The sequence below is a fragment of the Eubalaena glacialis genome, chromosome 8 (genome assembly GCF_028564815.1).
Source record: "Eubalaena glacialis isolate mEubGla1 chromosome 8, mEubGla1.1.hap2.+ XY, whole genome shotgun sequence".
NCBI lineage: Eukaryota > Metazoa > Chordata > Mammalia > Artiodactyla > Balaenidae > Eubalaena > Eubalaena glacialis.
The window spans coordinates 79,579,045-79,606,474 of record NC_083723.1 but is presented as its reverse complement, the minus strand read 5'-3'; the positions used below and the strand labels follow the sequence as shown (position 1 = coordinate 79,606,474).

Below are 27,430 nucleotides of genomic sequence, written 5' to 3'. Positions count from 1 at the left end.
CCAAAAATAAATTAAAAAAAAAATGTCTTGGCAGTCTTGATAAAAGTGAATTGACTGTAATTATATACTGCTTTTGTAAACAGAAAACATATTGGTTATATTCAAAGTAAAATTTAAAAAATAAGACAACATATGAAAAATGGCAAAATTTAAGAAAGGCAAAAATTCCATGTGTCATGACAATGGGAAACAGGACTTGATTCTTTCAAGCAGTGATTCCCAACAATTTTGGAATCATAGCCCCTTTGAAAACCACAGATCCTTCTGAGAATAAAAACTAAAAAACTCATCAGAAAAAAATGTAAATACAAAAATTGTCAGTCTTCAATTGGGGGGTTCATAGTGAAGGATTCATGTGGAAAGCTGCAAACTACACATTAACAGAATGTGTGAACCTCAGTCTTTCAGAGATAGAGGAGAAAGGAAAGAAGTAAAGCTAGTCAGGTGGAAGGGAAACACTATACAAAGGCATAAAAACAACTGGAAAGTGGGATATGTGTTAAAGGAAGAGAAAGTAATCCAACCTTGCCTGATGGGCTTTAGGAAGTTTAGACCAGTGCAACTCAAACTTTATTAAGCGCATGATCACCGAAAGACTTTGTTAAATGCAGTCTGATTCTCTGTAGGTCTGGAGTGGAGCCAGAGATTCCTTATTTCTAACAAGCTCCCAGGAGATACCAATAGTGTTGGTCCAAAAATGATATTTTTGTGTAGCAGGAGTTTAGACCATGGTTCCAAAAACTGTGCAGGAGGCTACTGAGATGCTAAAGGTGCCATTAACTGAGAAAGTTTGGGAACCTCTGGTTTAGTCATTTGGTAGGTTGATAGGTGGTAAAACCACAACTTCCATAGCCAAACTGATGAGGCTGTACGCTTACCAGCTGTATGACTTGAAGCAAGCCAGGTAGTCTGTCTCTGTTTCCTCCATTATAAAATATAGTAATAGTTTCTACCTCATAGGACAGCTATGAAGAGTTAATATATTTAAAGTGTTAAGCATTAGCTGTCCAATAAAACTACAGAAATGTCTATTGCCATCACTATCATCATAATTACAACTATGAGGTGAAGGGGAGTGAGTCATAAAAGCCTTTTTTGATCTGACAGAAAGTTTTTGGTGCAGAAGGGAGGAGATATGGCAGGTATGACTGGAGGGGGCTGGAAGTGCAGCCGCTTCAACCCCAACTGAAAGGCACTGGGTCCCGGGCTGTTAAATACTTCCAGGGCAAAGAACCAGAGAAAAGGGACAGGTCAACTCAGAGCTGCTTTTTATACTTTAACTAAAACACTTCATTTGCAAGTGATTTTTGTTGCTGTAATGACAAGAATTTTTTAAAAAAAATATGGTCTGAATGTTCATAAAAATTAGTTTCTGTCTAATGTGAAAAATCTTCTGATAGCAAAATACAATTACCCAAGGTGTGCCTATTAAGACCCCTTCCATCTCATTACCAAATCTAAGCATGTCAGCAAATGAGCACAAGACTCTAACACTGCTTCTCATGGGTTTGCAGGAGGGCAAAGCACACAGATCAGAAAGAACATTCTGCTAATTAAACTGAAGCAGATGACTACAGAAGAGAAGAGCTTGTCACATGTAACATCTGTGCCAAGAATGATCAGATTAAATATGCAAAATGTGAAGTAAAGGTGTGAAAAAGCAGTAAGATGATACTCTAGACTTCATATAGGCTACCAAAGTTCTGACAGTTTTCCTAATTATTCCCAGTAATGGATATAGGAGGCCAAAAGGCAGAAGAGAGAAATACATTTTTCTCCATTATGGGTGTTGAGCACTAGGGCTAAAATCATGCCTGTCTGAACACTGATCAGTTTCTGCAAAGGTTAATAGCAATTAAATGCAGCAAACTAGATTAAATGAGAAACAGGTCATGATACCGCTGTACTTGCAAAGAGCACGATAAAGCATTTCTTTTAAACGCATCTTAATGCACAGAAAATCCAAAAAGAGCTGCTATGAGGAAAAGGATCTATTAAATGGTGAAGAAATCTCTTAAATGAAATAAAAAGAATGCCATGCCACGTAAACTGATTCAATTATCAACAGTACTGTACTGCTGAGAGATTAAATACTAATGATGTCTACAAGAGTATTTCTCTGAAAAAGAAAACTATGATACACACACTTCTTCCTTTTTCTTGCTAACGATAACAAAGAGTCCACTTTATAATTTAAAGTGGGATATAAATGCAAAACTGAAAAGATGCACACCAAAGCATAACACTGTCATTAACACTTTGCTTCTTGCAACCTAGTACATCTACAATCAAAAGAATATAGTAAATAACTCTGTGATAATTAAGATTAAACTATCTGTGACTACAGTTAATACTGTATTGTATATTTGAAAGTTGCTAAGAGAGTAGATCTTAAAAGTTCTCATCACAAGAAAAAAAATTATAGCTGTATGATGATGGATGTTAACTAGACTTGTTATGATGATCATTTCGCAATATACACAAATACCAAATCATTATGTTCCACACCTGAAACATGTATGTCAATTATAGCTCAATTTAAAAAAAATTTTTAAGATTAAACTATCTTATAACTACAATATTCTAAGGTCATTCTCTCAATAAATCCTAAAGTGTAGGTCTGAAGCATATTAATGGTTGATTTTTCAAATTTAAATACAAGCAGATTTTTCAAAATATCAAGTAAGCAATCATGTGTACACACAAGCATACACATTCTCTCTTTCCACACACACATAACTCTCTACACAGGACAAAAAATAAAAGGGACAGGCTCAGAAAACAAATTCAATTTACTTTACTATCCTCAGGGTCTTCTAAACCATCAGGTCGACTTAGGTTTCGAGCAGGCTGGCTGCAGACAACATTATCTTCCAGTCCCCAAGAGGGTACTCTCACAGGTGGCCTTTGGATTTCATCTGGGTAAAAAGCACCATCTGCTCCATCTGAAATAAAAATTTTGGAAGGGTAGGGTAAAACCTGGTACTACAATTAGAATCTCTGTGTATAGCTATGATGAACAGAATATAAAGAACCACTTTAGAGTATCCAAAAAAATGTCTTTTTTTTTTAACCCAAATGATCTTTAAAAATAAGAACTATGTGCAATAAGCAAATAGACTCCTCATACATGGTGTACTGCTTCTAGATGAAGCCAGTTAGTGTTAAACATTAAAACTGCTTATTATAAAACAAGATTTCTATTAGAGTTGATCATACCAACAGTTCTCTAATCCCAGGAAGATACAAACAAAAAAAACCTCCACATTCAGCTAACCCTAACCAAAAATATTTTAATAACCTCTTGTTTCCTGTGTTGCATAAGGATTACCAAACTGCAGAACTGGTTGTGTATTTGGCACTGCAGGAACATGACCATTTTGCTCTGAGCTGGTGTTGAAACACTGTGAGATCTGCTGAGGACTCTGGGAATTCTGACCCTCCAATTTCCTTTCTGCTTGATTTTCTATACTCCTTTTAAGTTCCTAAAATTAACAAAAACAAAGGTAAATAAGCAACCAAATATTTTTTAACAAGAAGAGCATTAAATATTTAGCCAAAATATAACAATAAAATGATTTCCCTATTATATTTAAAGTATACAGTTGGAAAGGCTGGTTCTCAACTTCTCATAAATGTCCCTTCCACATCCAACAAAATCAGAAAGCAGGATAAAGCCCAATATATTTTCAAATTTATTTGTGCCAATAAAGTACCCTTTTTATTGCTAATTGAGAAGAAATTGCGAATCTCTTACAATTTAGCTATTAGTAAAAATCATAAGACAAAAAACAACTCAGACTGCTTCCCTAGCAAACTCTACTGAACATTTTTAAAAATACTAATCTTGTATAAACTCTTTCAAAAACTAGAGGAAAAAACACTGTCTCAGCTTACTTTACAAGACCAGTATTATCCTGATACCCAAACCAGTGACATCACAGGAAAACGGCAGACCTCAACTGCAGACCCTCATGAATACTGATGTAAAAATCCTTAATTAAGAAATCAAATTCAATATTAGAAAATAATACATTGGGACTTCCCTGGTGGCGCAGTGGTTAAGAATCTGCCTGCCAATGCAGGGGACATGAGTTCGATCCCTGGTCTGGGAAGATCCCACATGCGGCGAAGCAACTAAGCCCGTGCGCCACAACTACTGAGCCTGAGCTCTAGAGCCCGTGCTCTGCAACAAGAGAAGCCACCACAATGAGAAGCCCTCGCACCGCAACAAAGAGTAGCCCCCGCTCGCTGCAACTAGAGAAAGCCCACACGCAGCAACGAAGACCCAACACAGCCAAAAATAAATAAATTTATTTAAAAAAAAAAATCATGACCAAGCGGGTTTTATCACAAGAATGCAAATTTAGTTTAACATCCAAAAATCAATGTAATTCATCACATGTTCATAGACTAAAGGAAAAAAGCATACAATCATTTCAATAACTGCAAGAAGAAACATTTTATAAAATTCAACAGGCATCCATGATTTAAAAAAAAAAAAGACATCTACAAAAACCTACAGTGAATCTTAATGGTGAAAAATTAAATGGTTCTACCTAAGATCAACTATTAAGGCAAAATGTCTGTTCTAACCACTTCTATTCAACATTATACTGGAGTTTCTTTTTTTTTTTTTTTAATATTTATTTATTTATTTGGCTGCACCGGGTCTTTTTTTTTTTTTTAAAGGAATTCCTTTATTTTTATTATTTATTTATTTATTTATTTAATTTTTGTCTGTGTTGGGTCTTCGTTTCTGTGCAAGGGCTTTCTCTAGTTGCGGCAAGCGGGGGCCACTCTTCATCACAGTGCGCGGGGCCTCTCACTATCGCGGCCTCTCTTGTTGCGGAGCACAAGCTCCAGACGCACAGGCTCAGTAGTTGTGGCTCATGGGCCTAGTTGCTCCGCGGCATGTGGGATCTTCCCAGACCAGGGCTCGAACCCGTGTCCCCTGCATTGGCAGGAAGATTCTCAACCACTGCGCCACCAGGGAAGCCCTGCACCGGGTCCTAGTTGCAGCACTCGGGATCTTCGTTGCGGCGTGCAGGATCTTTTAGTTGCTGCATGCGGGATTTAGTTTCCTGACCAGGGATCAAAGCCAGGCCCTGTGCATTGGGGAGTGCAGAGTCTGGACCATCAAGGAAGTCCCTATACTGGAGGTTCTAAACAGTGTTAAGATTAAGGCAAGATTAAGATTAAGGCAGACAGACTGGAAAGGAAGAAGTAAAACCATCTTTACTCACAGATGATATGATCATAGAAGTGGAAAATCCTAAGGAATACACTAGAACTAGGAGAATGAGTTAATTTAGCAAGGCTGCAGTATATAAGGTCAATATATAAAACCAACTGTACTGCTATATATCAGCAACACACAACTGAAAAATGAAATTTTTTAAAATTCTATTTATAGTAACATTCATAGATTAAAACTTAAATACTAAGGAATAAATTTAGCAAAAGATGTGCAAGGCCTATAAACTAAAAGCCACAAACATTACTGAGAGAAATTAAAGAGAGCCTCAGCAAATGGAGAAATATACCACATTCATGGACTGGAAAACTTATTTTTATGCTATTAATTCCCCCCAAATTGATCTACAGATTCAATGCGATCCCAATCGAAATTCCAGCAGGCTTTTGTATAAACTGACAAACTGATTCTAAAATGTACATGGAAACACAAAGGTCCTGGAATAGCCCATTTTTAAAAAGCAGAACAAACTTCAAGACTTACACAATCTGATTTCCAGACTTATTATAAAGCTATAATAATCAACTGAGTACAGTTTTAGCCTAAGGATAAACAGATCAGGGGTAGGCAAACTTGTTCCATAAAGGGCCTGATGGTAGATATTTCCAGCTTTGTAGGACACACAGTCTCTGTCACAACTACTCAAATCTCTCTCTGCTATTGCAGCCATAGACAATACCTAAAAATGAATGGGCATGGCAATGCGCTTTAATAAATCCTTATTTACAAAAACAGGCCACAAGCCAAATTTGGATGTAGGCCTTAGTATGCTGACCCCTAATATAAATCAATAAAACAGAAAAGAGATTCCAAAAATATACCCATACTCTTGTCAATTAATTTTCAACAAAGATGCAGAAGTAATACAACGGAGGAAAAACATGTTCTTTTAAATATATGATGCTAAAAAACTGGATATCTGCATACAAATAAACAAATTTTGACTACATATCATTCCTTACACAAAAATTAATTTTAAGTAGATCATAAATCTAAACATAAGAGCTGAAACTATAAAATATACTGGATTAAAAAATAGGAGAAAATCTCTGTAACCCTGGGTTAGGCAAAAATTTCAGATAGGACACATATAGCATGAACCATTAAGAAAAATATAGCTAAACTGGACTACTTCAGAATTAGAAGCTTTTGCTCTTCAAAAGATAGTATTTTTAAAAATGAAAAGGTGAACCACAAATTGGGAGAAAATATTTCCAAAATACATAACATAGAAATTGTATTTGGAATATATTTTTTTAAACTCTTAAATCGAAAAAAGATAACCCAATAAAAAATCAGGTAAAAGATCTGAACAGACACTTCACAAAAGAATATATATGAATGGCCTGTAGGCACATGAAAAGATGTTGAGCATCACCAGTCAGTCATCGGGGACTATCCGGAAAGAAACGAAAACACTAATCTTCAAAGATACATACACCCTAATGTTCATAGCAGCACTATTTAAAATAGCAAAGATATGCATGGAAGTAACCCAAGTGCCCATCAACAGACAACTGGATTAAGAAGATGGGTGTGTGTGTGTGTGTGTGTGTGTGTGCGCACGCGCGTGCACTTGATTCAATAAGTCAAAGACAAATACTATACGTATGGTATCACTAATATGTGGAATCTAAAAAATAATATGAATGACTGTATATACAAAAAAGAAACAGACTCACAAATATAGAAAACAAACTTGTGGTTACCAAAGGGGAGAGGGGAGGGGGGGAGGGACAAATTAGGGGTATGAGATTACAGATAAGAACTACTATATATAAAATAGATAAGCAACAAGGATTTACTGTGTAGCATAGGGAATTATACCCATTATCTTGTAATAACCTATAATGGAATATTATCTGCAAAAATACTGAATCACTATGCTGTACACCTGAAACTAACACAATATTGTAAATCAACTATACTTCAATTAAAAAAATTTTTTTTAAAGTTTAACATTAAAAAATAATAATTAAAGGGCTTCCTTGGTGGCGCAGTGGTTGAGAATCTGCCTGCCAATGCAGGTGGACACGGGTTCGAGCCCTGGTCTGGGAAGATCTCACATGCCACGGAGTAACAAAGCCCGTGCGCCACAACTACTGAGCCTGCGCGTCTGGAGCCTGTGCTCCGCAGCAAGAGAGGCCGCCATAGTGAGAGGCCCGTGCACCGCGATGAAGAGTGGCCCCCGCTTGCCGCAACTAGAGAAAGCCCTGGCACAGAAACAAAGACCCAACACAGCAAAAAATAAATAAATATCCCTACAACTAAAAAAAATAATAATAATAATTAAAAAACACTAGTCGTCAGAGAAATTAAAACTAAAACCACAATGAGGTAACCCTACACACTCACTAGAATGACTAGAATTAAAAACTGACAATACCAAGGGCCAGTGACTGGAATGCTCATATACTGCTGGTGGGAATGCAAAGTGTACAGCCTCTTTGGAAAACAATCTGGGTGTTTCTTAAAAACATACACTTACATACCATATAAGCCAGCAATTCCCTTCCTAGGTATCTACTCAAGAAAAATGAAAACACATGTCCACAAAAAAACTTGTAAGAGAATGTTCATATAGCAGCATTACTCATAACAGCCAAACATGAGAAATAATTTGAATGCCCATCAGCTGGTAAAAGGATTAACGTCTATCAACTAGTGAATAAATTCTGTATGACCACATTTATGTCAAATGCTAGAAAAAGTAAAACAACAGAGTAACAGAAAGTAGAACAGTGGTTGTCTGGGGCTGGGGGTAGCTGGAGGAACAGACTACATATGAGCGTGAGGGAACTATGTGCAGCAATGAAACATTCTATAGTTTGAATGTAATGGTAGAGAACTATATGTATTTGACAAAATTCATCAAATTGCACTTAAAATGAGAGAATTTTATCATATGTAAATTGCACCAGGGACTTCCCTGGCAGTCCAGTGCTTAAGACTTCGTCTTCCAGTGCCGGTGGGGTCCAGGTTCAATCCCCCTGGTCGGGGAGCTAAGATCCCACATGCCCCACAGCCAAAAAAATAAAACAGAGCAATATTGTAACAAATTCGATAAAGACTTTAAAAATGGTCCACATCCAAAAAAAAAAAAAAAACTTTAAAAATAAAAATTAAATAATTCAACCAAAAATATTAACAAAGGATATAAGGATGAAAATTTTCATCTGTAAAGTAAAATTCAGCTGGTTTTGTTGATTGTCATCCCTTGGGAGTAGAGATGAGACTCTATGTTAACAAATTTTTACCTATAAAATGACCTTAAAATAGAGTAAGTGGCCTTCAAATGGAATAAGTCATTATCACTGAGAGCAAAACTGGTAAACATGAAAAATGCAAGTCAATTTAGGTTTGAAAAGAGAAATGGGAATTGAAAGTTCTTCCTAAGCACGTGAAAAGAGTACAGAAGGCATATGAAATATAACATATTGCAGGATTGGTAAGTGAATGATTTACTTAGAACACAGGATGCATGTTAAGAGTAGAAGAAATGCAGCTAAAAACACAGGTTGAAGGGCAAATGTGCCAGATGTGTCATACAGTTTACTACAATGGGCCTAACAGTTCTTGAACAATAATAACACAGTGAAATGGTCCTTAGCAAGGTTAATCTAGCAGAACTATACTGGGCACAGCTGAAAGTAGAAACAAATAATCAGGGGGGCAGCATGACATGGTGGATTGGAGTCAGACCAGAATTTGCTCATCAGCTCCAGCACAAATAACCCTGAGGAACTTACCTTCTCCAGGCCTCAGAGGACTACTGAGAAATGAGGGGAGTGTTTAGAACACAGCAGGCCCTCAACGGATGTCCCCTCATCTCCTGCCAAGACTCAAAAACCCCTGACATACCACTATAGTAATTCAGGATGTTTAAGTGGAAATGTGAAGAGAGAAAAAGGGAGAGAGTAAATTTTTAAAATATTTCAAAGATGATTCAAGAAAAGCAAAAAAAGGGCATGAAAGCAGCAAAAGAGTTAAGAGATGATAAAATACTTCTACAAAAGTGTAAGCAAATCAATTTAAAGGAGTATGGTTAAGTTCTTCTGTAAGCAAACAATAAACTACTTAAATGGAGTCAAGGGTTTCATCAAAACATTTATGCATGCGCTGACAGCCAAGGAACTTCATAGAGAATTCCAACCTAATAAAGAGTTTCCTCTAGGTTCATACTCCACGCCTCTACCATCAAAGATAAAATAAATCCTCTGCAAATAGTATAAGGGTAAGAAAAGGAGGAATAAGCAGCTTGGTTCCTCATGGGGGAAACTGGAGGCAGGGTAAACAGAATACAGGAACATGGACAAAATAGTTATGATTAGGTTGTTTGGCAAATTAGAAGACTGAACTCTTGACTCAGAGAAGATTCTTAAATTTGTATTCACAATGCATGCCTCCCCCCACCCAAAAGGATCCATGTTTAGAATACAGGAGATCCATGAACTTAGGTGAAAAAAAAAATTTTTTTTTATATCTTTTCACTAACTTCTAACTGAAATTTAGCATTTTCTCCAATTATGGATGTAGGCAAAAAAACATAGCAACAGTTGCAGTACCTTTAATTTTGTCACCCACAAAAATCACAGATACTCAAGATACCTTCCACTAATCATTTATAAATATATACAAATATTACTCTTCTATTCTTAAAAAGGAAGCAGATCATCTGGAAATATGAAATGATGATTCAGAAAAATCACTAGTCAGGTACCTGATGTTAAAAAACATTTTGAAATAGTTTTACTTTAAGAAGTTTTTTATTTTAATTTTTTCTCTGGTAATAGTTAATAAAGTACTTCCCACCATCATTTTTATCATTATTTGCCATTGTGCTTTTGCTTTATTATTTTCTTTACTCTTCCCTTTTCATATTTCTAGTAAGGGGCTTATACAGAATATCTGAAATAGTATGAAAATGATAAATAAGTCTAAATAGTGGTTTTGGAATGACATGAAAAAATAAGATACTTTGAGGTATATTAAGTTTCTAAATAAATTTAAATTGGTAGGGTTTTTAATCCTAAATTACTTCATACTATTAAAAGTTATTTTTAAAAAATATTTTTTTATAATACGAGGGAGCTAGTTACTTAAAAACACTATAATGAGTTTTTATCCACACATATGTTCAATACTTATTGAGTATCTAATATGCAGCAGGCACTACTCTCCAGGCACTAGAGATTTAGGAATAACCAAAACACACAACAATTCCTGCCCACATGAAGTCTGTATCTAGAGCAGGGCAGATGGACAAGAAACAAAATAAGTAAAACACACATTCTGTGAGATGGTGATATTTCCATTTTGTCATTTGCTCACTCAACTAATGCTTAATGATCACTTGGTTCATTCCAGGCACTGTCTGGATCTAGGTTTTGGTGCTGAACAAAAAGGACATAATCCTAACTCTGCAGAGGATTGTGGCAGGAGTGAGGGTACTGAGAAACACTGGGGGAGAAGACAAACATGAAGCAAGCTGCTGAAATAGCAAACAGAAATTCTTATAAATACAGTCTTTAGAAGTAATATAAAACTATATTGTCAGTAGCAGGGAAATCAAGAGTAACTCAAGAAGACAGGAAGTAGAAAGCAAACTGGCCTACTTCTATTGTATTCCTGACAGGGCAGGGTATTAATTGACAATAAAACTGCTGATCCCACTACATTTCTTTTACCAAATATTTTTATAAGCAAATGCTATAAATTATGTTTGCCCCATTAACTTGTTTAGTCATTCAACAAATATTTAACTTCAAATATCAGGCACTGTACTAGAGGCTGCAAATACAGTGGTGAATAAAATAAACATGATCCCTGTTTTTCATGGACCTTATAATTAAGCAAAGGGAGTTGTTAGAGAAATAAGCACAGAAATATTAACTACAAATTATGGTAAGTGCTATAAAATAAAAGTACAGCTCCCAGGTTTAAGTTTAATAAAGGTACCTAATTTGGACTGAGGTCAAAGAAGTCCTCTCTGAAAAAGAGAGATTTAATCTGAGACTTAAAGAATAAGTCAAGAGTGGTAGGAATAGTTAAATATTCAGAGGAAAATAATAGGAATTATGGGATATACTTGAAAAAATACCACTGGGGGAAGAGAGAAGGGAATTACGGTTGAACAGATAAAATAAGATGGCACTGGGACTTCCCTGGCGGTCCAGTGATTAAGACTTTGCCTTCCAATGCGTGGGGTGTGGGTTCGATCCCTGGTCAGGGAGCTAAAATCCCACATGCCTCACGGCCAAAAAAAAAAAAAAACCAAAACATAAAAACAGAAGCAATACTGTAACAAATTTAAAAAAAAAAGACTTAAAAGAAAATTAAAATAAGATGCCACAAAGTAACATCTGTTGATTGCTCGGTGAGAAGTACAACTGAGTTCGTTACATTATTCTTTTCTTACATATGTTTAAATTCTTCTGGGACTACCCTGGAGGTCCAGTGGTTAAGACTCCAAGCTTCCACTGCAGGGGGCACAGGTCTGATCCCTGGTTGGGGAACTAAGATCCCGCATGCCGCGTGGCGCGGCCAAAAAAAATTCTACTTTAAAAAAAAAAGTTAACAAAGAATTGTAGGCAAGAATATTCCTAGCAAAGTACATGAACAAGGGCCCTGAAACAAGAAAGCAATTCATGAGTTGTAAGGCCCAAGTGACTACAACAGTTCTCAAAGTGTGGTCCCCAGACCAGTAGCGTCAGGAACTTGTCAAATGTGCAAATCTCAAGCCCCACCCCAGACCTACAAATCAGAAACTCTGGGAATGGAAGCCAGAAATCTGTGTTTTAACAAATATATTGTAAAGCAACCATACTCCAATAAAAATTAATTTAAAAAAAAATGTGGTACCCTAACAAACTATATTAAATGAAATTATATGAATGTAATGTGAAAAGGGGCAATTTTCAAGATAATCTAGTCTGTGGCATTCTATATATATAATTGTATGTTGACCTTTCCCCACAAAGGCACAAGCTCTGCTAACTTTTGTTTAGCTTGTGATAAGTTATGACTGTACTCTTATCATTACTTATAATGTTGTATTTGCTCATATTTCCCCAAATACATGTTGTATATCGCCATTTAATCTTTAATATTACAAAAAGGCAAAATATTTAAATAAATTTGATAATTACCTAAAAAACAAACAAATAATACAGGTAGTTCTGATTCAAGGTCAAGATTGAGAACACTACTGAGAGAAATTCTACAATAGAGGAGAGTCAAACAAGAAACTGTGGCTTAAAATGGGACTAGAGAGAGAGGCCAGTCATATAAAATATTATATGCTACGTTGAATTTTGGCGGGAATTCCCTGGTGGTCCAGTGGTTAGGACTCTGCGCTTTCACTGCCAAGGGCACAGGTTCAATCTCTGGTTGGGGCACTAAGATCCCACAAGCCACACGGTGCAGCCAAAAAAGAATTCTGGCATTTATCCTAAATGCACTAATGCATGGGAGGCCCGTTAAGGAGCTTCAAGCAAGAAAGGATCAGCTTTACATTTTTAAAGGTTACCCTGCCTGTGGTTTGAATAACCTTTTACTTCAGTCAAACATAGAGGAGGACGGACTTCCCTGGTGGTCCAGTGGTTAAGAATCCACCTCCCAAGGCAGGGGACGTGGGTTCGATCCCTGGTCAGGGAACTAAGATCCCACATGCCACGCGGCAACTAAGCCCGCATGCCGCAACAAAAGATTCTGCATGCTGTGACGAAGATCCCACACGCCGCAACTAAGACCTGATGCAGCCAAATAAATATTAAAAAAACAAAACATAGAGGAGGAGAGTGACCTCATGGAAGATGGCAGAGAAGAAATTATGGCCCTCACCCAACTATCTGCATGGAACTGAATCCTGACAACAAGTAGTGAGCTCAGAAGTAGATCTATACCCGTGAGATGACTGAGCCGCATCTGACACACTGACTGCAGTCTTGCAAGATGTCTAAAGGGGACCCAGCTAAGCCACACCTGGATTCCTGACTCACAGAAACTGTGAGATAACAAATACTGTTTTAAGCCACTACATTTTCAGGTAATTTGCTGTGCAGCATAATTAATACAGTCACTATATTGTTTTCTGTTTGTGATTTCAGCCATTTGTAACACAACAAAATGTACAAATGGTTATAATCATTTAGCACTATCTTTCACTGTTATATATGAAACTTCAAAATAACTATATAAAACATTCTATATATATATAATTTTACATATAAATTATATATAAATTTTATATATGAAATATATATTTTTTATAAATGTAAAATATATAAAAATAAAGTATCTTGATTGCTTCTCTCTAGCATTAGCTATTAACTCCAAGCACAAAATACACTTAGAGCCAGGTTTCTTACCAAAAATGGTTAAGGTACATCCATATTTCAAAAAGTTGTCTTAAGCATTTGGAATATATATTTTGTCAACTTCTTGTGAAATCTGATTAGGTCATCATTGTTTTAACTTCGAAATACACTTGAGGAAAACTCATACTGGAAATAAAAAATCATTTTCTTACTCTTCATTTGTGCTCCTAGTGTTTTAATTAGCTTTAATCCACTGTTTATTTGCAGGGATCTTTTTAACCCACTTGTCATTTTGTGTTACCATACACTGAAGGGGGCGAGGGAGAGAGAACAAACACAAGTAACATTTGAATGCGATATACTGACAACCTGGGGTGGGGGTGGGGGGGAGGGACTTGCAAACAATCTTGAATTCAATTCTATTCTTAATAGGTTTCCTTCTTTTAGTGATATGGCTCTAGCAGTTCTGAAGGTGTGGGATATTGGAATTAGCAAGTAGATTCAATGTATTGACACTATTGGGCACAGGATTCTCACTGTGGAAAAGTGTACAAATAGGAATTAATGAAGGCAAGGGGAAATTCCCTGGTGGTCCAGTGGTTAGGACTCCACGCTTCCACTGCTGGGGCCAGGGTTTGATCCCTGGTCAGGGAACTAAGATCCTGCAAGCCACGTGGCACGACCAAAAACACACACACACACACCAACATCCTTATCCTGATAATCTTTCTGTAGTTAGATAAAATTACTGTAATAACGTCTATTAAAAAATGCCTCTTTAAAAAAAAAAAAAAAAAGAGGAAAGGAAAGCAAGGAAGAACCAGTGTGGAATTGGACTAGAACTCATGATATCTAAAATACACACCTTTCCCAGCTCAGACACTGAAAGGATCTACAAGCAATGAGCACACCTAGGGCCTGTATTTTGGGTTCTAAATACCATTTCCCACTAATAAGCAACCAGAACTCCTTGCAGAAATAAGGACCACAGCTTCTTCATTGTAAAAAAATGGCCAATTCCAAAGATGAGGGAATAAAGGTATGAGAATACCTTGCAGTGCTAGAAAAAAATTAAGTGCTCAAAAGACCAACAATATCCTTTTGATATTGAGGCAGATCAGGAACCAGCTTGAAGGTATTCCCACTGACCAAATCTCAGACTATGTGAACATCAAAAACATTCTTAATCCATTGACTAAAAAGAGCTCATATTGATGACTACCAAGTAGGAAGATAAGATGATATGTATTAAGATTAGATTAGATAGACACACAGATGAACACAGACACCCAAATATAAATTAAAAATACAGTTGGCCCTCCATATCTGCCAATGCAGAACCAGCCAATGCAGAACCCAGGGATACTCAGGGCCGATGGTACTACACCATTTTATATAAGGGACTGTAGCATCCTCCCATCTTGGCACCCTTGGAGGGGTCCTGGAACCAACCCTGAGGATACCAAGGGATGACTGTACATACATACATAAATACACACTGTGATATAAAAAACATTTTTGGTCTTGTCCCCAGTTCCTGGCACAGATCTCCTAAAACTTCTGGGATTTCCTGAATGATAGGAGTGTCTTTTGTCATTCATAACAAGCCGCTTTAGACCCTACCTGAATTTATGGCTAACAAGGTGACTCCTAGGTTTACAAAATTCTCGTTTTTTCTTTAAAGCTTGAATTTTATCATTGGCAACAAATACTATCAACTGGTTTTCCTTAAAGTAACAGGCTCACTTCCCTTCTTTTCAAGAAAATATCTGCCAAATACCCCAGTCTGAATAACCAAATTTTGTCTACTAGTCATTCTTTAAAATAGAAATGATATGCCATATAAAAAGAGGCTAGTTCAGCTTAGAACTCAATCACACAGTGCTTTACCTTTAAAGGTACTTTAATGCTACTTTACTTCATTAGGCAAAAGTGCTTTGGGAGTACTTCCCATTTCATCACACAGAATATTAAAAACACCCCCCAGGGTCAAGCTTCAATAAAATTAATATTTTACTGTTCCGTCATCTTAAGTGAAACTGTTTTCTTTTTTTTTTTTAAACTGTGAACGCATGGTTAGGATGAATACAGTAACTACTAGTGCAGTTTGGTGCCACTGCCTTGATTCAATATTAATACACCAGCAGTTTTCCCACCACTGCTTTTATACCAACAGTGCAAATGTAACAGAGTAGGGAAAAAAAGCAAATACTGTAATATTACAAAAACTGTTTTATCTTTGTAGACCTCTGAAAGGGGATGGGGACCCCCAAAGGACCACAGACCATACTGTGAGAAATGTTGCACTACAGCATATTTTATATTATAAATGTATGCTCTGAATGTTAGGTTATGCTACAAATCATTATAAACAACTTCTAAAATGTTTCCTATTACAAAAGAAAACCAGATAAATACATTAGGTATAATTTTAAATTTGTTTACTGTTCTCTTATATTTGAACACTGTAAAATTGTTTGTTAAATACAAACTATGTAACAAAAATCAAACTAAGTTTCAACACTTGAGCATTTTTCTCCTAACAAAATATTTTTAAATATTATTTAACTAAAAACGTTTTCCACCTAAGAGTTTTAACACCTGTTTGTCTTTTCTTTAGCCATTTAACTTTTCAAAAAAAATCACCCTCACATAACTGTAATATGTGTGTCCCTTCATAAAGCTGTATCATAATTCAGTGTCATATTAAACTTTTTTTTAAGTACACTGTTCAATACCTTCTCCCTGGAGAGGTTTTCCAAATATGAAGTTAGACCATTTATCTCTTTGTCCTTCTCTGCCAACTGAAGCTGAAGAGAGAAAGAAATTATCATTATTTTTCATCATCTACTCTCTCCTTACCCTTCAAGAGTTAGTTTATACCATTCTATCAAGATAATTCCTATTACCATATCCATGTATTTTCCTTGTTCTTATTCTTTGACATCTCTGAATTACTTGTCATTATTAACTTCCCTCACTCTTAAAGCTTCTCCCCTGGTTTATGTGAAACTGCACCAACACTGTCATCCTCTCATGCTCTTTTTTTAAAGTCTGCTTCTTCACCATTACAAATATAGGTATTCTCCAAAGTTTCTTCTTTGGCTTCTTCTCTCTACATTCTCTGTAAACTCCCTTTCTTCTATGCCTTCAACAATCATGCTCATATGAATAAATCACAAATATTAACTCATGTGCCACACTCTCTCTTTACCAAGATCCAAATCTGCCTTTTTAATTGATGGGTAAACATGTTTTCACTGTTGTCCTTCTGCACTGTAAGGGTAAAATGTCCCCAACCTACTTTTCTACTTTTGTTAACTGATATTATTAATCTCAGAGCCCACTGTGATTGAAGCTAGGAAACTATATTAAACACTCCTTCTCCTCTTCCTCTACTCCTCAACATTTTCAGTCTCCAAGTCTTTCATTTATTCAACAACTACCCATTACTTGCCTATTACAGCATAAGCAGTATGTATACAAATAAAACTATTCTTCAATGGTTTTTCCCTAAGGCTTTCCTTGATAGATTCAATGGTAGGTGATTGGGGAAGGTATCCAAGGAGATGGCCTTTATCAATTCATTCTAAGAATATTTGTACCTAATTTTCTTACCTTCAAAAACCCTTCCCACCTGTAAATCCTCTCAGTGCTACCAAATTATTTTCATAAAGACCCACTCTGGTTGGGTCCCTTTTCTCCTAGAAAATTCTTAACAGCAAATAGCACCCACATTCCAGTTTAAGTCCCCCCAAATCTGGCTTCAACCTATCTTTCACATCTATCTACTCCATCACAGATATTAAAGTGCTATTACTCAAGACTGTCACAGCTCCCAGATTATGCTCTCTACTTCTGACCTCCAAACCTGTAATGCTTTCCATCTGTTTAGAAAGATGTTTCTGGGCTTCCCTGGTGGCGCAGTGGTTGAGAATCTGCCTGCCGATGCAGGGCACACGGGTTCGAGCCCTGGTCTGGGAAGATCCCACATGCCGCGGAGCAACTAGGCCCATGAGCCACAACTACTGAGCCTGCGCGTCTGGAGCCTGTGCTCCGCAACAAGAGAGGCCGCGATAGTGAGAGGCCCGCGCACCGCGATGAAGAGTGGCCCCCACTTGCCGCAACTAGAGAAAGCCCTCGCACAGAAACGAAGACCCAACACAGCCAAAAATAAATAAATTAATTAATTTAAAAAAAAAAGAATCAGATTTATAAAAAAAAAAAAAAAAAAAAAAAAAAGAAAGATGTTTCTTTCTTTTCCCAGCTCCGTTTATCCTCCCCTCCTGTTTGGTCTTTCACAGGTCTAGTTTCTCTGTAATATCTAACTCCTAAATATTCCACTGGAAACTGCCCTAAAGTACTTAGACTTACAGCTTATGTAGAACTACATCACATTTTGCCTTGTCTCATGGTGTTTGTGTCTAAGCAACACAAAATAAGGGGAAAGGCACTAAACAAAAAGCCAAGCACCGTTACCAGTTGTACAACCTTAAATATGTTGTTTAATCTCGATGTTAATTTTTATCATTAATGAAATAAAAATATTATTTAGCTTCCCATGGGTTTGAAAGATGATTACCTAAGTTGTGAATGTGAAAGAGTTTTGAATATCATGATTACACTTCTAGCACTCCTTACTAGATTATAAACTCCTTAAGCATAGCATTGTGCCTTACTTATATGATCACCCACATAATAGCTAACAGTGCTTTATATTTAATAGGCTTCAATAAATATTTACTAAATCATTTTTCCTAATCAATCTGCAAAAATAAAGTTTCATATAAATTCAGTATTCATACTTTTTAATAATAACAGAAGTTCCCAGGCAATAAAAACAATATTCACAGTGATCCCAGGAACAACAATAACCTCATGAAATAAGTTTCAAAATTTCATTCTGACAGCAGATGAAGGTAAAAAAGGATCAAGCAGTTAAATTACCTTAGCCTGTACCAACCCAAACAAAGTAATTCTTGGTGCCTTTAAGAATGTTATATTTTAAAATTAGATTATAGGTACAATTAGCTATGACAGAGCAAATTTAAATCATTTAGAACTTCCAGGCCTTTAGTCACACACACAAAAAAATGCCAATTATACACACATGCACATACCTTAAAATACTTAAGATTACATTTTATTACTTAGAGGGAAAATGTCTTTCCACTTATTAATTAGCTAGACAGCCTACTAATCTTTTTCTCCAACATTTTTACAAATATCATTTACCATTCAGGCTTGTTTGTTGCCTAATGTTAAACTGGCAAAAATAATCTTCATTAATTAAGACTGTATTGCTTACTCTGCAGTACCTCATTTAGGATCACAAGTAACACATTTTGGTGATAAATTTAAAAACCTTTACATAAATTTTTTAAATTACAGATCCTATCTTACTACACTCCCAAAAAAAACCACCAAGGCCCTAGAATAATTTTACAAACACATTCATAATTAAGTGAACAAGGAATATGAAATGATCACTTTCATCTTAAAAACTAAGCATGATTTAAAGATATAATTTCAATAGCCATCTGAATCCGCAAAATGAAAGCCACAATGGCAATGCATATGGGTATCTATTTTCTCAGTTCATAGTTAATGAACTGTAGTCAACATAACTAAATACATAGTACATTTTTATCTATACATGAAAATACTATCCCAATTACCCATGTTGAAACTTTATGTTAGATTGACCAAATTATAGATAGCACATTTTCAAAAGTATCAGGTACTATGCCTCAAGTTATACGAATAGTAAACTTACTTTGTAATTCTCCTCTACTTCAGCTAGTTCTAGTTTCACATTTTCAGCAATTTTCACTTGCTCTTTCCATTTCAGCTCCATTTTTGCAAGTTCATCAGCATATTTATTGCATTTTGTTTTCTCATCCTAAATGAAATTAGTATAATTACCAAAAGATTTTAAATCCATATACAGCTAATATCTATACAAACATACTTGTGCTGAATGCTTATTATAACACTGTTGTAAAGGTATAAAAATTGAAATAACCAAAATGTCTGTCAGTGGAAGATTGGACAAATCATTTTATATCCATACAATGGAACAGAATATATTTATTGAAAAAGAACAAAGTGATCTAAAAATTAACAAGGAAAAATGGCAAGATACATTAATTGAAAATATCAAGTTGCAAAAACAGAATATATAGTATAATCCCATTTCTGCTTTAAAAGTTGTTTAACACAATTTTATATGATGTCTATGTAGTATATGTAGAAAAAATAAACCAAATTTATTTATTTTTTTTGGCCACATCACACAGCTAGTGGGATCTTAGTTCCCTGACCAGGGAATGAACCCAGGCCCTCGGCAGTGAAAGCTCGAAGTCCTAACCACTGGACTGCCAGGGAATTCCATAAACCAAAATATTAATAGCCCTTATATCTGGGGATCAGGATCATAATGGTACTTTTTACCACCTTTATTCTTTATTTCTGTAACACCATAAGATTTCACAATAAGCACACATTACTTTTGCAAAGGACATAATAAAAATCACATATTTATAATGCTGTTGTTTCCATATATTAATAATTAAAACTCTGGGATTTCCTGATCAAGACAATCTTTAGATGGATTTCTTATACATTGCTCTTCTCTACAACCCAGAATGTTAAAAGAATGGAGTTTTAAAACATGACGAGGGACTTCCCCAGTGGTCCAGTGGTTAGGGCTCCGCGCTTCCACTGCAGGGGGCACAGGTTTGATCCCTGGTCAGGGAACTAAGATCCCACAAGCCATGCAACAAGGCCAATAAAAAAAATTTTTTTAATTAAAAAAAAAAGAAAAGAAAAAATATATGCTTTATGCTTTGAGCAATTCAATGGAGAAAAGTCCTTTCAACAAATAATGCTGGATCAATTAAATATCCTTACTATACACACCACACCTCACACCATACACAAAAATAAACTTAAAAATGGTTAACAGGCCTAAAAGAACCTAAGACTACAAAACTTCTAGAAAACGAGAAAACCATTACAAGTTGGAGTAGTAAATGTTTTCTTAGAACATACAAAGAACACATAAACAATAAATTGATAATCTGTACTTCAGCAAAACTAAAACTTTTTCTAAAAACACCATTAAGGAAATAAAAAGGCAAGCCACAGACTGGGAGAAAATATTTACCCCACATATCTGACAAAGGACTTGTATCTGGAATAAAGAACACTTACAACTCAATAATAAGATGAACCAATTTTTAAAATGGCAGAAGATGAACTCACAATAAAAAGGAATAAACTATGCGAAGTAAGTCAGAAAGAGAAAAACAAATACCATATGCTAACACATATATACGGAATCTAAAAAAAAAAAAGTCATGAAGAACCTAGGGGCAAGACAGGAATAAAGACGCAGACCTACTAGAGAATGGACTTGAGGACACGGGGAGGGGGAAGGGTAAGCTGGGAGAGTAAGGGTAAGTGAGAGAGTGGCATGGACATATATACACTACCAAATGTAAAACAGATAGCTAGTGGGAAGCAGCCGCATAGCACAGGGAGATCAGCTCGGTGCTTTGTGACCACCTAGAGGGGTGGGATATGGAGGGTGGGAGGGAGGGAGACGCAAGAGGGAAGAGATATGGGGATATATGTATATCTATAACTGATTCACTTTGTTATAAAGCAGAAACTAACACACCATTGTAAAGCAATTATACTCCAATAAAGATATTAAAAATTTTTTTAATAAATAAAATTTATTTAAAAAACAAACAAAAAAAGGAATAAACTACCAATAATAAGCAACAACATAAACAAATCTCAAAATAACTGTGCTGAAAGGGGACAGGAAAAGAAGAACATACCATATGATTCCATTTATAGAAACGGTGCAGTGGTTAAGAATCCACCTGCCAATGCAGGGGACACGGGTTTGAGCCCTGGGCCGGGAAGATCCCACATGCCGCGGAGCAACTAAGCCCGTGAGCCACAACTACTAAGCCTGTGCTCTAGGGTGCACGCCTAGAGCCCGTGCTCCGCAACCTACAACAAAGAGTAGCCCCCGCTCGCCACAACCAGAGAAAGCCTGCGCACAGCAATAAAGACCCAATGCAGCCAAGATAAATAAATGAATAAATTTATCAAAAAAAAGAAAGGAAAAACACTGATACCAATAAAGATATTATATTTTAAAAAAAGACAGTAACATAAAATATTTTAAGTTAATTACTATAATAATATATGAATTTCCTTACATGGCTCTAAAAATTATCTCTCTCCTCTCCACATGAACAGAGAAACAAACACACAAAAAATATTTAATTGAACGAACGAAAAACATACACAAAACATCTTTTCCTCTCTTCCCCAAATCAGGTACAAATAAGAAGCATTTTCCCTTTGTCCTTTAACTACCCCAGGAGTGAATACTACTAGGAAGTTGCAAAACTTAAATGTTTGAATAATAGTTTAATATAATCAAAATAACACCGTAAAGGCAACCACTCATTTGGGTACCATTCCTTTTTTTTCCACTTTACATATCTAGTCACTTTAGGATGTGGTGAAAGTCTTTGCTATTATTACAGTAAGTGTAAAAAAGAATACTTCCTTTTTATGCAGTTCAAACATTTTTCATGTATCCTTATCAGAAGAAGAAGACAGACAATATCCAACCCCAACCTCAATTAATCACTTGCCCATTATCAAGAGAAGGACATCAGGGGAACAGAAAACAATAGTTTTAGGATCGTGGTTTTTTTTTTTTTTTGCCCATGCTGTGCAGCTTGTGGGATCTTAGTTCCCCGACCAGGGATCGAACCCTGGCCCACGGCAGTGAAAGTGCCGAATCCTAACCAGTGGACCACCAGGGAATTCCCAAGGATCGTTTTACACACATGCCTACATGAACAGGTACACAGAACAACCCCCACTTATCATCTCAAAAGTGAAACTAAGTATCAGTATATGGGTATAAAAAAGAAACCCTGGGATACTCATCAATCAAAACAATAAAGATAAGCTAAGCCATTACATTTGATAAATCTTTCTCTTACAAGAGAGCTAGCTTACCTGCAAGAGTTGTTTACATTTATTATACTTTTCTGCAGCAATTTCTTTGGTCATTTCAGAGACTTGTCCCTTAGTTAGATTGTCAAAATCTACCTCAGCTATAACAAGGCAGAAAATTAAAAGATTATTAAAAATTATTTTGATCCTTGTATTATTTTCCTGGTCAGAATAACTTGAGGGTCAGTATACTGTGAAATATAATAAATGGAATACTAAAGGAGAGAAACATCTATTTGAAAACATCTATTCATATACTAAATAAACAGAGGACAATATAAACATTAGATGAGAATTTTTTTAATATTTTTTAATTTTAATTTTTTCATTCAATAATTTAAAAAATCATTTTTTTAACTAGCTAAAAATAGTTCTAAAATGGCACAGAAATTGTTCTCTATATACTTAATAGATAAGATATATAGGAAAGCCATACTCTTTGAGAAAACATATTAAATCATTTTTCTAGTCCTTCACTACTATTCAATAAGTTTTTATTAAGTCAATATAACACCTTTCTTGGTACTACACAGGATATATAGAAATGGAAGGCAGGATCCTGTTCTACAGCAGTTGAATCTAAATATTTAATAGTATAGGAAACTTACAATACATATAAAAAGTCTAAAACACCAATTGCCCCAGACACTACACAATTAAATATACTTTACATGCTCTAGTATTTATTTTTGTTATTGTCAAATCTTTAACATAAGGTGAAAAAAAGACATTAGGACAAGTGAAAACCTAGAGTTAATTTAAATTTTCATGTTGTTCATGTATTCACTATGTCTCTCTAATCTGTTCTGTAAGTTAATAAACTAATAAAATATTTAACTTATCCACCAACAGGTACATTAATGAGGAAAGTACCCTAATGATCCAAAGCAGCCAAAACAAAACAAAAACAAAAACAAAAAAAAGGCAAGAAAGAGAGAAACATGAATAGAATTAAAGGGATTTTTAAGTTTTTCCCCACAGAATTGTACAATTAAAGTGCCATAAATGGTTCAGAATTCCACAGTGTTAGTAGAATATTAATTAAAAATTCAATTCTTAGCTCTCTTCCTATAGATCAAATACTATAAGCATTTGCACTTACAAACACCAGCTCATTTGATTAACCATGCTCACGAAGATAAATACTAGTTCACACTCACATCTTGTATATTCACCACATGCATGACTTACTTTTAGACCTTTACTTTCCCTTTGCCTCAATCCCTCACTTAGAAGGATTTTTTTAAAAGCTCCCTAAAATTCTGACACATGGAACAGGCAGTATAAATGAGTATAAATACTTTTCAAGGCAGGACACTTCATACAAAAAGTCTAAAAGATTTTTACCTGTAGAAGGTGGTGGCTTTACATCAAGAGTAGAGGCAGTAGTAGTTGGGTCTGTGTTTATTGAGGCATCATTCACTTTCTGCTGACTCCCAATTTTCTTTGTGAAGACACTATTGTTATTAGCCTATTCAAAATGTTAACAATCAATGGTTAAATGAGTTACATTTCCCTCCTTCAGCAACCATGTATCATATAAATAAATCCTGAAAAGTCCACAAAGCTGCTGCTGTCTTAAAGGCCAACAAAGACTAAAGTTACACACATCACTTTACTAACTGACCTAAATGTTACAAAACAGAACATTTTATTTCTCCAACAAATAAAAATTCCAGATTTAAAAAAAATTATCACTACAATATTAGGCCAGTAATGTGAAATGAAGCAGAGAGAAATTATATTCAAAGGGTATAACATTATAAATTTGATTTGTAAACAAAAATATTGATAAAGGAATTATTTTACTGTGATGAATTCAATTATTCTTACTGATTGGTCTGAAAGTTTGTTTATTTGTTTTTGGAGCCTCTGGCATTCCTTGAATTTTTCTTTATAATGATCTGCTGCCATCTGAAGACGAAGTTTCAGATCTTCAACTTCTCTTCTCAGTTCCTGTTCCAGTGTATCAGTCTTTTCCTAAGAGAGAAATAAACTCTTCCTCTAAGAGAAACGTTCTTGGATTGGAAGAATCAACATTGTGAAAATGACTCTGCTACCCAAAGCAATCTACAGATTCAATGCAATCCCTATCAAACTACCACTGGCATTTTTCACAGAACTAGAACAAAAAATTTCACAATTTGTATGGAAACACAAAAGACCCCGAATAGCCAAAGCAATCTTGAGAACGAAAAATGGAGCTGGAGGAATCAGGCTCCCTGACTTCAGACTATATTACAAAGCTACAGTAATCAAGACAGTTTGGTACTGGCACAAAAACAGAAATATAGATCAATGGAACAGGATAGAAAGCCCAGAGATAAGCCCACGCACATATGGTCACCTTATCTTTGATAAAGGAGGCAAGCATATACAGTGGAGAAAAGACAGCCTCTTCAATAAGTGGTGCTGGGAAAATTGGACAGGTACATGTAAAAGTATGAAATTAGAACACTCCCTGACACCATACACAAAAATAAACTCAAAATGGATTAAAGACCTAAGTGTAAGGCCAGACATTATCAAACTCTTAGAGGAACACATAGGCAGAACACTCTATGACATAAATCACAGCAAGATCCTTTTTGACCCAGCTCCTAGAGAAATGGAAATAAAAACACAAATAAACAAATGGGACCTAATGAAACTTAAAAGCTTTTGCACAGCAAAGGAAACCATAAACAAGACGAAAAGACAACCCTCAGAATGGGAGAAAATATTTGCAAATGAAGCAACTGACAAAGGATTAATCTCCAAGATTTACAAGCAGCTCATGCAGCTCAATAACAAAAAAACAAACAACCCAATCCAAAAATGGGCAGAAGACCTAAATAGACATTTCTCCAAAGAAGATATACAGATTGCCAACAGACACATGAAAGAATGCTCAACATCACTAATCATTACAGAAATGCAAATCAAAACTACAATGAGGTATCATCTCACACCGGTCAGAATGGCCATCATCAAAAAATCTAGAAACAATAAATGCTGGAGAGGGTGTGGAGAAAAGGGAACACTCTTGCACTGTTGGTGGGAATGTAAATTGATACAGCCACTATGGAGAACAGTATGGAGGTTCCTTAAAAAACTAAAAATAGAACTACCATACGACCCAGCAATCCCACTACTGGGCATATACCCTGAGAAAACCATAATTCAGAAAGAGTCATGTACCAAAATATTCATTGCAGCTCTGTTTACAATAGCCAGGACGTGGAAGCAACCTAGGTGTCCATCATCGGATGAATGGATAAAGAAGATGTGGCACATATATACAATGGAATATTACTCAGCCATAAAAAGAAATGAAATGGAGGTATTTGTAATGAGGTGGATGGAGTTAGAGTCTGTCATACAGAGTGAAGTAAGTCAGAAAGAGAAAAAGAAATACAGTATGCTAACACATATATATGGAATCTAAGGAAAAAAAAAAAAAAAAGGTCATGAAGAACCTAGTGGCAAGACGGGAATAAAGACACAGACCTACTAGAGAATGGACTTGAGGATATGGGGAGGGGGAGGGGTGAGATGTGACAGGGTGAGAGAGTGTCATGGACATATATACACTACCAAATATAAAATAGATAGCTAGTGGGAAGCAGCTGCATAGCACAGGGAGATCAGCTCGGTGCTTTGTGACCACCTAGAGGGGTGGGATAGGGAGGGTGGGAGGGAGGGAGGTGCAAGAGGGAAGAGATATGGGAACATATGTATATGTATAACTGATTCACTTTGTTATAAAGCAGAAACTAACACACCATTGTAAAGCAATTATACTTCAATAAAGATGTTTAAAAAAAAAAAGAAACATAAAAATTTCATATCTCATAATGTAGTAGTAAATCCAACTTTCTTTTCACTTTTTTCTTTCTGGCTCTTAATTTTTATTTGTTTTGCAGTTTTGGCTACAGAGTCACATTAGGTCTCCTAACAAATCCAGCTTTATATTCCTAGGACTAAGGTTCATTAAAAAACAAACAAAAACAAAACACTTGAAAAGAAAATTCTATCTCCTGAGAAGCAAGCATACCCTGTTAAATAACCATAGTACCATTTTATGCGGCTAGTAAATAAGAAATTCTAAACAAAGCAATATATACCTCATATCAGAAAGTTTAATTAACAATAATAGAGCAGTTTTTACTAACGATTAGGAATTTGCTTACAGAAGTTTTTCTTAAAGCCTGCATTAATTTCAACCCAAGAAGTTACAATGACTAAACAAAATGAATGGCAATTTAAAATTCTGTGACCAGGAATCTGACCTCAATTATTTTAACATAACTCATTCTCTTTCATAAGCTTATCGTCAGTTTTTGACTAAAATGGAAATTCAAAATTAACCCGCTTTACCTGGTCTTTTCTCACAGCACTTAGTTTAAGCTCTGCCACTGCATCAGCTAACTGCTTTTTCACTCTCTCATTTTCCAAGCGTGCAGTGTGCAGATCTGCCATCGTCTTATCCCGCACATTTACAGCATCGCTAAGTTCTTTAGCCAGAAAGACAGCTTCTTGCCGAGTTGCCTGAACCTGTTCCTCTGCTTTACGAAGTTGCTCCTTGAAGAAAACTGTATCTTCCTGAAGACAGGCAGATAAATATATTTGTAATTAAACCATTCAAGTAAAAAACAGAAGCAGAAACAATATTTATTCCTATTTCAACAGATCTAAAATTTTAAATTAAATATTGCTTTTCTATTCATGACTTAAAGTATGTATGTCTATAAAAAATTTAAGATGTGACTTTGTTTTAGAGACCCCCATATAACAACCCTATGCATCACTACTATCACTT

At 35.6% G+C, this 27,430-nt stretch overlaps 1 protein-coding gene across 2 annotated transcripts in view; it reads right to left on the bottom strand.

The window, feature by feature from the left end:
• The window catches only part of TAX1BP1 (Tax1 binding protein 1), a 93,106-nt gene that overhangs the window by 10,170 nt on the left and 55,506 nt on the right, over nucleotides 1-27,430 (bottom strand). For both annotated transcript variants that reach the window (XM_061198622.1, XM_061198623.1), the window contains exons 9-16: nucleotides 26,989-27,213; nucleotides 24,463-24,609; nucleotides 23,977-24,100; nucleotides 22,633-22,730; nucleotides 19,352-19,477; nucleotides 16,314-16,385; nucleotides 3,302-3,485; nucleotides 2,797-2,945 (exon numbers count right to left, since the gene is read on the bottom strand). In XM_061198622.1, coding sequence (XP_061054605.1) covers nucleotides 2,797-2,945; nucleotides 3,302-3,485; nucleotides 16,314-16,385; nucleotides 19,352-19,477; nucleotides 22,633-22,730; nucleotides 23,977-24,100; nucleotides 24,463-24,609; nucleotides 26,989-27,213 — 1,125 coding nt within the window. The remainder of the gene's footprint in view (nucleotides 1-2,796; nucleotides 2,946-3,301; nucleotides 3,486-16,313; nucleotides 16,386-19,351; nucleotides 19,478-22,632; nucleotides 22,731-23,976; nucleotides 24,101-24,462; nucleotides 24,610-26,988; nucleotides 27,214-27,430) is intronic.